The sequence below is a fragment of the Notolepis coatsorum genome (genome assembly GCF_963971535.1).
Source record: "Notolepis coatsorum genome assembly, chromosome: 11".
NCBI lineage: Eukaryota > Metazoa > Chordata > Actinopteri > Aulopiformes > Paralepididae > Notolepis > Notolepis coatsorum.
The window spans coordinates 18,581,752-18,597,981 of NC_140175.1; the positions used below are offsets into that span (position 1 = coordinate 18,581,752).

At 43.3% G+C, this 16,230-nt stretch overlaps 1 protein-coding gene and 1 long non-coding RNA gene across 2 annotated transcripts; both read right to left on the bottom strand.

Moving 5' to 3' along the window:
* Nucleotides 1–2,516: 2,516 nt before the first annotated feature.
* LOC311236911 (uncharacterized protein) lies at nucleotides 2,517–12,659 on the bottom strand. The gene is made up of 2 exons (XM_084324712.1): nucleotides 12,430–12,659; nucleotides 2,517–3,474 (listed from the first exon to the last, which is right to left on the bottom strand). The coding sequence occupies exons 1-2, from the start codon at nucleotides 12,620–12,622 to the stop codon at nucleotides 3,230–3,232; spliced, it is 438 nt and encodes a 145-aa protein (XP_084180838.1). The 5' UTR covers nucleotides 12,623–12,659; the 3' UTR covers nucleotides 2,517–3,229.
* A 479-nt stretch (nucleotides 12,660–13,138) lies between these two features.
* On the bottom strand, nucleotides 13,139–15,977 carry LOC311236913. Its single transcript, XR_014620261.1, has 3 exons — nucleotides 15,798–15,977; nucleotides 15,597–15,701; nucleotides 13,139–13,368 (listed from the first exon to the last, which is right to left on the bottom strand). It is a non-coding gene; the product is annotated as an uncharacterized lncRNA (long non-coding RNA).
* Between the last annotated feature and the right edge of the window lie 253 nt (nucleotides 15,978–16,230).

Consider the following 16,230-nt stretch of genomic DNA (forward strand, 5'->3'; position numbering starts at 1 on the left):
ATTCGAAACTGGCCCCCGTAAATGGGGGACCCTGATGTAAACAAGACGAAAGTCTTTCTCTGGTCTGCATCCCCTTAACAATTGTGTGTATTGAGCCGTACTGTATTGTACCCATTCTGCAATCTGTTAATTAAAAAGTGGATCCGCTCAGGCCTACCTTAGTCTGGTCTATACATTTGTCACTTAACGTCCCCTTTTATAAACAATTTAAAATGGGGGAGGGGGGGATGAAAGAGAAACTTGAAATGACCTTGTAAACATAATGTCATGTATTTATGTTTACAAGGTAATTTGAAGTTTATCTGTGTTTTAATGAATTCACTTCGCTAGCATGTTGTTTCACTGTCAGGAAGACAACTCCAGTAGCTCCACCTGGGGGTTGAAAGGTACGCTGGGAAGGTATAGGGCGCTGTTGTAACCACAAATCAGAGATTGGGTCTTTACATTGTGTTCATCAACAAAGGAGGTAAGAGACATAACATTGGTTCCTGTCAGTGAAACACTATGCTTAGCAAAGTGAATATAGGGAAACACTCGAGAGAGAAACCTCAAATTACTTTGTAAACAAATACAAAAAAAAACGAAATAAGACTGGGCTTGTTGGAGGCAGGTTGGTGATTCATTACAGATATCCATTATGGCAAGTAAACAATAGTAAGGAAGTGTATTGCTGCCACACAAAAAAAGTGTATCACAGATTCACATTATAATGTGAAAACGTTAGTTCAAGAACAAGACGTTTTTCATGTTATTACGACATACAAACAAAATTCACATTCTAAGATTAAACGTTTTATGTTCTAACAATAATTGATCACATAATGTGAAACCTTTAGTATTGTTATAACGAGAAGTTTATTGTTAAAACATGAATTTGTTTAATTTTTTTGCATGGCAGCATAACAGGACACGAACGTGTAAACAAAACAAAAAGTGCAAGGTTGCTGCCAGGACATCTTACAAACTAATTATCTTTGCCTGCTCTCCATTTCCCTGTCTGAACTCAAAGTCATTCATACAATTAAGATCAAATCGCATTCCCATTCTGCAATTACATAAATAAATGTGTTTTAGGATATTTTAAGAACTACACCTTGCAAAGCACAGCAGACAAAGCTAATAGTTGCTGTTGTATATATACTACATACACAAAGTAACATACACAAAGTATATACTGTCATGAACCAAACTCAAGGTACAGACAAAAACGAGGGAGACCACACAAGTACTTAAGGTTTTTAAAGACAAGTAATTTAATTGTGCTGCTAAACTATTTACAAAAAGAATTAAAGAATGAGTGGATCAGTATTATCAGTAATGTAGTGAGTGCATGGATGGGTCAGCGTGTGGTGCGTGTAAGTGAGAAGATGAGAAACAAACAAACCAAACCAATCAAACAGAACCAAAATGCCATGGAGGAGAGACAGCCACACTGGAGAAGTGTGTGTGTGTCAGACAGACAGACTGCTGCTCATAGGACCCCTCCCCCCACCACCCTGAGGCTAGTAGTGTCACAACTCTCCTCCGCTGGCACATTCTCCTCATTCGATTGCATACTGTACATTAAGACTGTGTGGTAATAGTTGGGCCTGGAGGTGTCATGACAACGTCAATCTAGTTAGAACCTCACAGGATCCTGATGAAAGGATATCATATGCTAGCATGCATAGAGATGAAATATGATGGACATGCAGATAAATCAACTTCATGAACTCTTCAGAAAAAGGTCACGCATCCTCGAGGGACAGGTGTAAGGAAGGAAGGCACCCTATAGCCATCCTCTATGCACTGAAAAGAAAAGTTTGTTGGATTTACTTGATTTTAATGTGTACATTGGTTCCACATTATCAGAATATGTCCAACTGACATACTTTTCCTCGTTCTCCTTACTTACTTATTGCTTGTGAACCCAACATATTGCATTCACATTAAGATTACTTAAAATAAACATGTTGATTCAACATATTTGTCGTTACAGTAAACACAATTTAATTGTGTAATGTTAACATATTTTAATGATGTTCAACACTAACTCCAACTTGATTTCTTAATGTAAATCTAACTTGATTTGTTCAAAACCCAATTTGATTTCTTAATGTAAATCTAACTTGATTTGTTCAAAACAACTTGATTTCTTAATGTAAATCTAACTTGATTTGTTCAAAACACAACTTGATTTCTTAATGTAAATCTAACTTTTCTTAATGTAAATCTAACTTGATTTGTTCAAGTTAACACAACTTGATTTCTTAAAGTGAATCTAACTTGATTTGTTCAAGTTCATACAATCTTACATGTTTTGGCATTGACAAAAAAAGGCAAAGAGTCAGAGTTATGTACCAAAAATGTTTAACATTTTATTGAACATGAGGTAGGTGAACAACAGCAGTGGCTATATATAGTCAATATATAATAATAGATAGTCAATGTTTCTAAAACTGTTCAGGACAGTTGACTATCAAAGTTGAAATACAAAATACAACAAGCATCGACAGCATATAAATACTGCTGGGAATGTAACAGAAACCAAGTAGGTCCAAGCTTTTGCATCACTACGATTAAGGCATCATAACACATTATGCTGGTTAGTGTTTGTCCTTGTATTTAAAGATATCCATTAATTATGAATTGATAGCACTAGTACATTTCCATAATGTTTTGAATTGTTAGTGTTTTAATTCTCTTTTAATTTAGTTGTTTAAGAACTACTGGTACGTTAGTGTGATAGATGCACTAACTGTATTCGTGTAAATTCAAAGACCTGCTCTTTCCCATTTTTTCAGTGTGGAGGCTGATATGAGATCAGATTTTTTTTTACCCATATCAGCTGCTACCAATTGCTGTAAGAATTGTTGTACTACAAAACAGGTTAAGCCTTTCAGACATGCCTGTATTCAGATTATCAAGGGTTAATTATAAAACCATAAACGAAAAGGAGAAATTAACTTTGTTAGTGTTGTTCATTTGCAATACCCACCCATTGAAAAGGTCACTAACGTTGCCAATTCTACATACATTTACAGGCATGTATATATATATTGAGAGTGACAGCTCTACCCAGGAGCCTGGAGCCACAAGTGTCCCTTCTCTTGTCACCTTGCTGAGCTCTAGACACCACCTGACAAACCGGACCAGAGCTCTAAACCACCTGACAGACCAGACCAGAGCTCTAAACCACAAAGACCAGACCAGAGCTCTAAACCACAAAAAACATATATATATATATATCCTAGCCTATCCTATATAGAGCTGCTACGACTGACTGATTTCCAGTACGAAGCCAGATGTCTGAGGCCCTCAGTAGACGGGCCTCCAGCTCCCTCCACTTCCGTCTCCTGGTTGGCGGAGCATCGCCCCTGTCTGCCATCCCCAGCTTCTCCTCTGTGAGTGTCTGTTGGTCCTTGACGTGGCGAAGGAACATCCAAACTGAAGGATGGCGCACTTGAACAGCATCATTCAAGGTTCGATGATAAGCTGCTAGAACAAAGACACATAATTGTATAACTTATTAGCCTATTAAATGTTAGTTTGGCATGAACATGTTGACATTGGCCCACTAGTCCAGTTCTAAAATAGTGCAGCAAGAGTTCATCAAAAGTAATCAATTAATGAAAATAATTTGACTTTCATTAATAAATAATAACTATAAATAATAAACTCTATATATATAATAATAATAATAAATAATTACATTTTTGTTCAGATCTGTCATTGGGTCTCATTCCCGAACGAATTTACGACCAAAAATTCCGTCTTAGCCAGATTTTCAGCCCATTTAAGACATATTAGGGCTGGGAGCGGGAGTCCCCAAATTTTCCTGAGATCAGATTTGATCGTGGCTGAGAGCAGATTTAAGAGTGCTGAGGAGCAGTCTTATGATTGATTGACTAATTAAAATTTGTATTAACTTGACAGACTGTTCTCATAGTGATTCCTTCACGTCAACGCTACAGGCCTCATTGGAATTAATTACTTAATCATAATTAAAATAAATATGAGAATATTTGTACGATAAGAAATTACGTTATTTGATGTCGGAAAAATAAATAGCACTACACACACTGCAAATGACTCGGAATAAATAAATACATCAGCCACATAATTCTGTTATAATTTTATTGTTCTTATTTATAGTTTGGGACATTTGCTTATTGTATACATTATAAGAGCCAGTGGATAAACATTCCACTGCTCATCTTACCGGTACGATGTTGCGTGTGACAAATAAACCTGACCTTGCAGGTGCACTTGAACAGCAATCATGTACATTGAACCCTGGCATCCAATTAACAGTGATTAATCACGCTATGCTTAAATGGTCAACTCTGCACCCAAGGCTTACACACACAATTATGGGTAACCTTCAGCATAATCAAGCTCGATACGAACGCGCAATGAGGAGGGAGCGCCAGTACAGGGACCAGACCACGCTGATCTCTTCGCCGAGAGTGACGTGTACCTGCTGGGACGCTTCAGGCTGCCAAGACCTGTGCTAATGGAGCTGTCCGAGATGCTGGAGCCACCACTGAGGAGCCAGACCAGACGCTCCAACCCTGTGCCACCGCACGTGCAGGTACTGTCCACCTAGCTACTGGAACATTCCACAGGGAGCTAGGAGACAGGGTGGGCATATCCCAGACCTCCATCAGCCGCTGCCTCCCACAGGTCTTGGCTGGCATCGTGGAGTTGACCACACAGTATATCAGATTCCCCTTTTCCGCCCAAGAGCTGATCCCAGTGAAGACGGCATTCCATGCCATCGCTGAGCTGCCAAACATCATCGGCGCTATTGACTGCACCCACGTGCGCATCCTGGCACCCTCCCCAGACCCGTTCCCATACCTTAATCGGAAGCAGTACCATTCTATCAATGTACAGGTATGTTTCTAGTTTTTGTTAACTCTTGTTACCACTTCATCCAATTGGACAGCACCTTGCTTCCTTTTCTTATCTTACTTGTTTTTCTTTTTTCCTGTGTTACTACATATTTAGAATAGAATAGAAAACTTTATTGCCATTTCAACCATGGTTGATTGGGATTCGTCTTGGTGCCACATACAGTACAGACATTATAAAAACATACAATAAAAAACACAAGAATACATGCAATACAATCCCCACAAAAGTTTTACACAAACAATTAAAAAGAAAAAATACAACAGTACCTAAAATAAATTGCTCAGTGTTCCAGTTTAAAGTGCATATTGCCTTAAAGTGCATGTCGGCTGGTGCTAGCCCTTGTTGTGCAAAGTGCCTGAACATTTGTACTCGAGTTCAGGTGACTGACAGCCTCGGGATATGTACTGTTTTTAAAACGGGATGTCCTGCACCTGAGACTTGAGTCTTCTGCCAGAGGGAAGGGGGTTAAAGAGGTCGTAAGCAGGGTGAGAAGGGTCCCTGATCACCTTCTCCCCTTTCCGCCTGATTTGTGTGGCATAAATGGAGGCCACAGAGGGGAGCTCACAGCCGATGATTTTTGACGCTGTGCGTACAGTTCTTTCTAAATGTCCCCCATCATGGACGGTGGTGTTTCCGTACCACACAGTCATTGAGAAGGTGAGGAAGCTCTCCACAGTGGCTCTGTAAAAGCTGAGCATCGCCTCCCTGGACACACCAAACTCTTTAAGTTGGCTCAGGGAGTGGAGCCTCTGGTGGGCCTTGCTAATTATGAGGCTGGTGTTAACTTCCCATTTGAAATTATCACATATGGTGATGCCGAGGAATTTTAAACTGTCTACCCTCTCCACCTGCTGGCCGTTTATGTACAGAGGAGGGTGGACTGCCTCCCCTCGTCGGAAGTCAACTATAATTTCCTTCATCTTAGAGATGTTTAAGAGCAGGTCGTTCTCCTTGCATCATACAGCAAAGCTATAGACTTCAGCTCTATAGGCCGATTCATCCCCGTTCTTAATTAGTCCCACTACTGTTGTGTCATCCACGTATTTAAATAATCTAACAGAATCAGAGTGGGAGGCACAGTCATTAGTGTATCGACAGTAGAGCAGAGGAGAGAGAACACAGCCCTGGGGGGCCCCGGTGTTCAAGGTCCTTGATCTAGAGAACAAATTACCTATTTTAACCACTTGTTCTCTGTCTGAGAGAAAATCTAGAATAAAATAGCACAGAGACTCATCAATTCCGAGCAATTTAAGTTTTTCAAATAGTTTAAAAGGCACAATCGTGTTAAACGCTGAACTGAAATCAATAAACAAAATTGGTACATAAGTGGCGGAGGCCTCCAGGTGCTGCAGGATGGTGTGTAAACACATAGATACAGCATCCCCTACAGACCTGTTGGGCTGATAAGCAAACTGATACATGTCTAGTTTAACAATACTAGATAAATGATCACAGACAAGCCGCTCGAACACCTGCAAAAAAGAATTTCATCAATGACAAAACTGAGGAAAACAAAAACAAACCACGTGAACTTTGGAAATTACTCAATAATCAACTAGGATGCAGTAAAAAACTTAAAACCAGATTCTCAAACATAAACATAAAAACGGACAACACGCTCATCACAGACAAGCTGGATGTAGCCAATTACTTAAACATTTTCTTCACAAACATAGCCACAACACTGGTAAACAAACTACCCTCCCACTCAGGGCTTTATGGGGTAGAACACATAGTAGCTTACTACAAAAACCTAGGGGTCCGCAAGGACGACTTCAAGCTGGAAATGGTAACAACAGATGAGGTACTCAATAAACTGAGCGCCCTCCAACCTAACAAGGCCACTGGCCATGACAACATCCCCTCCAAATTCCTCAGAGACTCGGCAGCCGCCATCACACCAATCATCACACACATAATAAACCTCTCCATAAAACAGGGACACGTCCCCAAGGACTTCAAAATTGCGAGGGTGACCCCTCTGCACAAAAAGGGCAGCAAATTAGACCCAGGCAACTACCGCCCTGTTTCTATTCTCACCTCCATCTCGAAAGTCATGGAAAAAATAGTCTACGAACAGGTCGAAAAGTACCTAGCGGAAAAAAATCTAATCTACGAATTCCAATCTGGCTTCAGAACATCCCACTCCACTGACACATGCCTTCTCTATTTGAATGACCACATCAAACAAGAGGTGGACGCAGGCAAATACTGCGGCATGGTCATGCTGGACCTACAAAAGGCCTTTGACACGGTCAATCACTCCATTCTGATTGACAAGCTAAAAGCAATTGGTTTTGATAGTCTATCAGTGAGCTGGATGCAATCCTACCTTGAGGGGAGGGAACAGATGGTGGAGGTAAACGGTACCCTATCCCCCCCCCTCACAGTGAGCTGTGGTGTTCCACAAGGAAGCATACTAGGACCGCTACTGTTCCTAATTTATGCAAATGACATGTCGTCAGCTTGTGACTGCAACTTGTTCCTGTTTGCGGACGACTCAGCCCTGCTGGTCTCTGACAAGAACAAGTTACAGGTTGAAAAAACCCTCAGCTCGGAACTAGGCAGAATCTGCATATGGCTCGCTGATAACAAACTATCATTACACATGGGCAAAACAGAGTCCATTCTCTTCGGTTCAAATAACAAACTCAGCAAGACCGACGGCTTCTCAGTTACAGTGGGTGACAATATTGTCACAAGGAAAGATGAAATTACCTACCTGGGTTCCATCCTAGAGGCTAATCTCTCCTGTGACAAAATGGCATCCAATGTAATAAAAAAAGTCAACCAACGAACTCGATTCTTGTACCGGATCTCCTCTCTGGTAAACAAGAACACCCTGAAGACTCTGGCAGGAGCACTCATTCAGGGGTACTACGACTATGCTTGCACCTCATGGTACCAAAGCACCTCAAAGGCGCTAAAAACAAAATTACAAACATCTCAAAACAAACTGGTCAGACTACTGCTTGACCTTACTCCTAGAACCCACCTCACCCCTGCCCACTTTGACAACCTAGGATGGCTTAGAGTAGACGACAGAGTACAACAACTTGCAATGGGCCTGGTCTACAAGATACACTACACGACCAAGGTACCCATGTACATGTCAAAATACTTCCCAAAGGTCAGTGAATACCACGATCACAACACCAGAGGGAGCTCCACAAATCATGTTAAACCCAGATTCGGCTCAAATAAGGGACTAAACACGTTTCGCAATTATGCCACATCAATGTGGAACGCCCTACCCAAAGCTGTAAAGGAATGTGGATCACTACCCACTTTCAAAACCTCTCTCAAGGGACACCTACGGGAGACTGCAATTCAACACTGGCCCCTGTAAATATCCTAACCCAACCCCCTCCAATGTACAGTCATTTACCTAGTATGGTTGTCAATAGTTCAATGTACAATTGTGTTTGTTTGTACAGTGTCTCCTCCCCCCCCCCTCAATGTACAGTGTTACTTGTTTATACAGTGTGCCCCCCGGCCCCCCCCCCCCCAACCACCTCCAATGTAAATTACCCAGTATGGTTGTCAATATCCCAATGTACCCAACCCCCCCCACCCAACCTCCTCCAATGTACAGTTTCTACGTCAAATGTATATACTCCCTTTTCTTGACTCCTTCTGTATCACAAACAGTACTGTATTTGCAAATCTGGTATGTCATAAATGTATAGATGTAGCAGTACTGACTATCTGTATGTCATGTATGTCATATATGTCTATATGAATTGAAAATGGGGGACCCTGATGGAAACAAGACAAACGTCTTTCTCAGGTCTGCATCCCCTTAACAATTGTATGTATTGAGCCGTACTGTATTGTACCCATTCTGCAATCTGTTAAATAAAGTTTTCATTCATTCATTCATTCATAATGACAGAGGTCAGAGCGACAGGCCTGTAATCATTCAGACAAGCAGTGCTAGATTTCTTGGGCACAGGTATGACTATGGCAGATTTATAGCATGCCGGGACTTTATTAAGTGTGCTGAGAGACCAATTAAAAAGGTCTGTAAAAACAGTAGCAAGTTGGTCAGCACCATTTTTCAGGGTAAAAGTAGACACATTGTCTGGCCCTGCAGCCTTCGTAACATTTTGTTTGCAGAGTAACACCGGTTCCTGACAAGCAGCGAGCGAGCGAACTGGAGACGAAATCGCGCGCGAGACTGTCCTGATATGACGCGGCGCTTGTCCGAGTGTGTGTATTTACCTGGAAGCACAGGGTAAAGCAGCCTGCTATTCTCGACCAATAAAAAGTGTTTAGGGGCGGGACTCGGCCGCGTAATCGCTCAACTAGAGACACAGCGAGCGAATATTTGAGGGGGGAGCGACATCGTCGCTCAGTTCGCTGTCGCTCGCGGTAGGTCAGGATAGTCTGATTGAAACGAATACATTTTTATCATTTTTGCAATCACGCTCGCTCGCGTCGCTCCCCGTCAGGAACCGGTGTAAGGCTCCGACTTGGTGCTCCTCGACTACAGGGGGGGGGGGGGGGGGGGGGGGGGTTACAGACCCCACTCTATCAGCTACCCTAGGTTGATCACCTGAGTGCACATCAAATCTGCAATCAAATTCATTAAGCTTGTCAGGGAGTAGGGGGTCCGCATTCTGAGGTGACTGTTTATTCTTGTACCCAGTAATCATATGTAGACCCTGCCAAACCCCTTTTGCGTCCCCAGCTTTGAATTTGACCTCAAGACTATCTCTGTACTGAGCCTTAGCTGTTTTCACACTTCGTTCAAATTCATACCTGGCAATTTTATAGAGATCTGCATCTCCACTTTTGAAAGCCTGATTCTTACCCAGAGACTTTTAACCTCTTTATTAAACCATGGCTTATTATTGCCATAGACAGTCATCATCTTTGATGGGATACACCGGTCTTCTGAGAAGTTGATGTATGAGGATATTGTGTCAGTGTATTCATCCAAATCATCACATGCTTCACTAAAAACAGACCAGTCAGTGAGCTCCAGACAGTCGCTGAGCATATCAGCAGCCTCAGTCGACCACTGCCTCAGTCCTTTTAATAGTCTTTAACTGCTGACGGTACTGTGGGATTAAAAAAAATCCCTATATATATTATATCTACCCTTTTTATATAGCTTCTCTCTTCAAATAGAATTTATAATTATTATTTATTATTAGGTCATCTGCGACGCCAACAACCAGCTGTTGAACGTCGTCGCCCGTTTCCCACGACTCGTACATCCTCCAGAACAGCGAAGTGGGTATGCTCCTCGAACAAGGAGACGCATGGCTAATTGGTAAGTATCTATGCGTATAGAATTGTTCTTTCAACAGTATAGGCTTCTATTCCTCCAATGACTTGTTTTATTAGGAGACCGTGGATATGCACTGGCCCCATGGCTGATGACCCCAGTCGCCAACCCTCACGCCGCGCAGGAGGCGGCATATAACGAGCGCCATGCACACACCCGGTCCACCGTGGACTAGCGCACAATTGGGTCAATAAAGAGACGCTGGATGTGTTTGGACGCAGCAGGTGGAAAAGCTGCTGTACAAGCCGGATAAGGTGTGTATGAAGGCAACAGCTGATAAATTGTTTTGGCCGTGCCGTGTTAAAACATGTATGGGTGCCCACCTCAGCCCAATACAATATATGTTGCATGTCATTTATTGTGGCTTATTTATTCTTTCCAGGTGTGTACGATTATCATGGCCTGCTGCGTCCTGCACAACATCGCAGAGAAGCGTGGTGTCCCGCTAGCGTGTTGCTTATTAACAGCGGAACAGTGCAAAAATGCTTCCGCTTTCGTCACCGCACGCCACTACGGTAATGCGCCTTTCTTTTCACGCCCGCTTAGACAAATGCATATGGCATTTCCGCGTACATTGCACTTGGAACCTCGGCTGTCTTTAACTATGAGTGAACACAACGCAACATTGTAACGTTAGCGAACCTCGGCTGTCTTTAACTATGAGTGAACACAACGCAACATTGTAACGTTAACGTGTACTTTACTATGGAATATAGTATATTATCGCGACGCTTCGTCAGACTAAACAGTGTTGTGAACACAACACATTGTAACGTTAACGTGTACTTCGCGACGCGTCGTCAGACTAAACAGTGTTGTGAACACAACACATTGTAACGTTAACGTGTACTTTACTATGGAATATAGTATATTATCGCGACGCGTCGTCAGACTAAACAGTGTTGTGAACACAACACATTGTAACGTTAACGTGTACTTCGCGACGCGTCGTCAGACTAAACAGTATTGTGAACACAACACAACGTTAACGTGTACTTTACTATGGAATATCAGAAGAAACTACTCAACCTCGGCTGTCTTTAACTATGAATGAACACACCACTCTAACTCACCATGTTTAGATAATAAAGTACTCAACCTCTACTTGTCTACTGTCTGACTGAACACAACACTAACTAACTTACCATGTTTAGATAATGAAGTACTCAACCTCTACTGTATTTAACTATGAGTGAACACAACACTCTAACTTACCATCTTTAGATAATGAAGTACTCAACCTCTACTGTATTTAACTATGAGTGAACACAACACTCTAACTTACCATCTTTAGATAATGAAGTACTCAACCTCTACTGTATTTAACTATGAGTGAACACAACACTCTAACTTACCATCTTTAGATAATGAAGTACTCAACCTCTACTGTATTTAACTATGAGTGAACACAACACTCTAACTTACCATCTTTAGATAATGAAGTACGCAACCTCTACTGTATTTAACTATGAGTGAACACAGCACTCTAACTTACCATCTTTAGATAATAAAGTATAACCTCTACTGTCTTTAACTATGAAGGAATTACAACATTTATTTAATGGTTAATATTTTGATAAAGGTAATTTACTATATTTGTAGTAGTGCTCAATCAATCAATCAATCAATCATGTACCTCGGCGCAGCTGAATAACAGTAGGAGTGATCGCCTGCTGCGTCCATCACGTGTATGGTGATTAACCAAAGCGTGATTAAATTGAACCAAAGCGTGTTAATATGTGTCGAACCAAGCGGGGATCTCATGCGCACGCCGGTGCACGCACCTGGGCGAAGGAAAAGGGAAGGCGCATTACCGTAGTGGCGTGCGGTGACGAATGCGGAAGCATTTTTGCACTGTTCCGCTGTTAATAAGCAACACGCGTCCCGCTACCCCTCCAGCCACCTCAACAACCACCTGACCAGAACATGCATCCTGACCCATTAATGGGCCCGGATAATAGGCGTGCTGTCTTAGTCCGACAGCAATTAATTGCACGCATGTGAATAGATTATTCACATGCGTGCAATTAATTCCTATATTTATAGGTGAATAAAATCTGGACCTGAATTCGACTTGCTTGCTTCCGTCATTATTCGATGCAGTTTACAATGTATACCAATAACTAAACACATCACTCAGTAATACTCAAAGGGTGTCAGGGATGTTTATTCGGAGGGCAATTGTTGGTCTGTCGCTGCCACAACCCGCTCCATGGTGGTAGCGACCCACTCACCGATGATGGCGAGGCGCTCCAGGCTGGCAGCGGTCCGGTCCTGGCTGGCAGTGGCCCGCTCCAGGCTGGCAGCGGTCCGGTCCTGGCTGGCAGTGGCCCGCTCCAGGCTGGCAGCGGTCCGGTCCTGGCCGGCAGCGAGCCGCTCCAGGACGCTATTTTGCCGCTCCTGCTCCACCAGCATCGACTCGCCCATGTGAGCCCCATGGCTGGGTGCAACCCTGGCACCCCTGGGGGACGGGGGCACTGGTGGACTGGAGGGACAGCTCCGGGGGGGGGGGGCAGGTCCGCCTCGGAGTCAGTTGCATCTGGGAATGAATTGGGGTGATTAATTGTGATTGACGTGGGGGTTGCGATCATGCAATGCTTGACGCACTGATTGCACATGTTTCAATTAGATATTACAGGTGCATCTCAATACTTGATCTGCATGAATCCATGCGGCGCGGCACACAGTACATCTTGCGTATTTGTTCCCAACTACAATTAATGTTAAATCAACTCTAAATAGAGTAAAGTGTTAACACTCGCTTCATTTGACACTGCAAGATTTACTGTGCATGGAGGCAATCAATATATTCCCTGTTCTAATTTATTGGGATGCACCTGTACATTGTGGGAGGGACGCCTACCGTCCATGTCGGTATCAGAGTCTTCGGGGACGGGAGACATGCTGGCTGCTGAGAAGAGGAGACGGTGTCCAGCCCCGCGCGTCGTCTCGTTCCTGTCGGCACCGTCTACACCCGCGATCGTCGTGCAGCCTATTATGGCCTGGACACTGGACAGGCCCGGGCCTGCTGGTCCTCCTCCAGTTGCCAGCGTGTGCTTGGCGATCCGGTGCTTGGAGAACGACTTTATGTTGACCCATTTCTTTTTCACCTCGGTGGCTGTGCGCCCCTCGCCGGATACGGCGTTCATCTCTCCGGTGATTTGGGCCCATGCCTGATTGATTGAAAGGTTTATTAACAGATTGCAGAATGGGTACAGTACAGTACAGCTCAATACATACCTCCCGTTTGTGGGTGCCCCTGTAACAGGAGCTGACGCTACTGAAAAGCACCCCTAATAGGTCTCCACTCCCGATAACAGTACCTGAATTAATTAATGGAAACTTTATTAACAGATTGCAGAATTTTACAATACAGTACAGCTCAATACACACAATTGTTAAGGGGATGCAGACCAGGGCCCCGTTCCCCGTACCTGGCTAACTGAGTTAGCCGGATAATTTCCAGTATAGCCTGACTTAAGCCGGACCTTTCTGTTCCCCGACGCTCGATTGTCCAAATCACCATGACAACAGATCAGAAAGTTTGAGCCTGGTCGAGAGCTGGCTTAAGTTCAGTTAGCTGGATGAACCATGGCCACGCCCCCGCAAAGAAATGACAGCTCGCTTCCTGAAATGATTCTCACAGTCTAGGATCTGCATTATACCATTCTGAATTACGTTTTTGTGCTTCATTCTTCCAGAGGGGGCTTTTGAAATGTAAAATAGACCCAAAATGCTGATACTAAATTCACTTTGTCCTAAATAATGCACGTTATATATACCGTGGCGCTCGCTAGGTGCGATGTACACATTATGTGGTTATTTTAACAACGCGCAGCATTGAAAATGTGAATCCCGCGGGGATATCCTTAATGATTGAAACCCATCGCTCGTTTGGCTCGGATTCCTTTCATATTCTCCGCTGTGGATGAGGAGCGAGGAAGGAGAGGAGCGCCTGGATTTTGTTTCATTCAAGCATAAATTGAAACGTTATGCGTGGATTGTGGCCACACCTTCGCAAATAATGGCATGCGACTGTCCCTTCCTCAGAGATCCGATTGACGAAAAAGCAATCATAGTCCGATTAGCATTTCATAGAGAGAGAGTGCTTAGGGATCGCCAAGATCCGTTAGCTCATACTAATGAGTTCCTGTACGAGCGCTATAGATTTAGCAGACAAGGAATCATTTACCTCCAAGAGCTTCTCGGGCCATACCTTGTTAATCAAACACGCCGCAGCAGAGCGTTGAGTGTCACCCAGACCCTCTGCATTGCCTTGCGTTTCTTTGCCAGTGGTACCTTCCTGTACACCGCGCTTCCTGTACAAACTCAAAGCACCCTCTGGCCCAAACGAGGGTGATTTTGTGAATCGAAAAGGCTTTCACAGCATTAATGTGCAGGTAGGCCTACTTATGACAATTCCCCTCAAATTACATTGCTATAAAAACAATCATATTTGTTTTAACATAGGGGTCATCATGGACCTTGCAATTGCCTGCTGTATGGTACTGTACAATATATGACTTGACCGCAATTCATCTTAGATGATCTGTGACTCCACCTGCCTCATCACCAATGTTGAGGCAAAGTAGCCGGGCTCCGTCCACGACTCCAGAGTATTCAGAGAGTCTGCACTGTGCAACAGCTTCGAGCAAGGTATAGCAAATATCATGTAATTTAGAAAATGCTTATTTCATGTAGAGGTGATCTAACATTGTATATTATATACTATAGGTCATTACGATGGACTCCTAATTGGAGACAGGGGTTATGCATGCAAGCCCTACTTCATGACCCCCTATCCAGAGCCAGCACCAGGGCCTGAAGCCCGTTTCAACGGGGCTCATGCTCGGACGAAAGCCCGGATAGAAATGACCTTCGGCCAACTGAAGGCCAGATTCACGTGTCTGCGCGGGCTGCGGGTGGCACCAGACAGGGCATGTGACATCACTGTGGCCTGTGCAGTGCTCCACAATGTGGCAACACTGAGGAAGGAGAGGGTCCCAGTCATCCTGGACCATCCTGAGGATGACCTACAGCCAGTCCACTTGGACGAGCAGACCGGACAGGCTGCAAGGAACAGAATTGCCCACCATCATTTTGGTTAGGTGTTGAGTTAATTTAGGTTAATGTTGGACTCATTTTACGTATTCCTCTTTTTATGTTTGCATGTGTAATTTATATGGTTATAGGCTTTGCCACCCTCTTTGCTTTCAAGTTATACCCATTCATAGAGGAACATGTACAAGAAGAAGAAGATCCATGTTGCACAATAAAGCCTTTATTGATTTTGACTATTGCTGTCCGCCTGTAAATGAAAGTGCACACAAGAAAGAATTTCAGTCAAGTTGCATTTCATGCCAAAGCTCACAAATACTTTAGGCAAAGCTTCACAACTTACATCCAGCTGCCGGAGTCTGCGGATCTTGAGCCTGCGGAGCTCAAGGCCAGACTCCAAATAGAGGATCTCCAGCCTCAATTTCCTTTTATACAGTGACTGGACACTCTAAATTAAAAGAAAAGGAAATTAATGTGTGGTGGTCAGATGGCAACTAAACTCAGACCTCCCCTCACAATGTGAGGGTATTAAATGATAACTCACCTCCCCATCCCCAGCTGAGTGAGAGGGGCCAGGCTCCGGCCATGGTCCAGTACCTGCCTAAAGGAATGCATTGATTTAGTCCAAATACCACTCACGGGAGTGAGTTGGATAGGAGTATTAGTTTCCACATCACCGGAAAACGCAGTCACAGTCTCCTCGTCATCGTCTGGACTGTCCGTCTGTTAGTGAATTAGGAATTATTAGGAACTTTGGAAAATTGTCTTTGGTTTTTTAAAAGACACACACAATGAAATGAATGATTTTATTTCGGTATTTTACAAAGCAAAGCAATGTAGTAGAACCTTTTATAAAAGAAAGAAAATGACCGAAAACGTGTAGGCTGAAGCAGAGGCTTATAATTTGCTATATACCCTTTTTACATTACATTATTTACCAAAAACACTGACATAATTCAGTAGATAATATTGCAATG

Coding starts and splice junctions, on each gene's coding strand:
- LOC311236911 (XM_084324712.1), bottom strand. CDS start 12,622: ATGGGCGAGTCGATGCTGGTGGAGCAGGAGCGGCAAAATAGCGTCCTG. Junction 3,475..12,429: donor GGAGCGCCTCGCCATCATCG/GTGAGTGGGTCG, acceptor TTGTTCTAGCAG/CTTATCATCGAACCTTGAAT.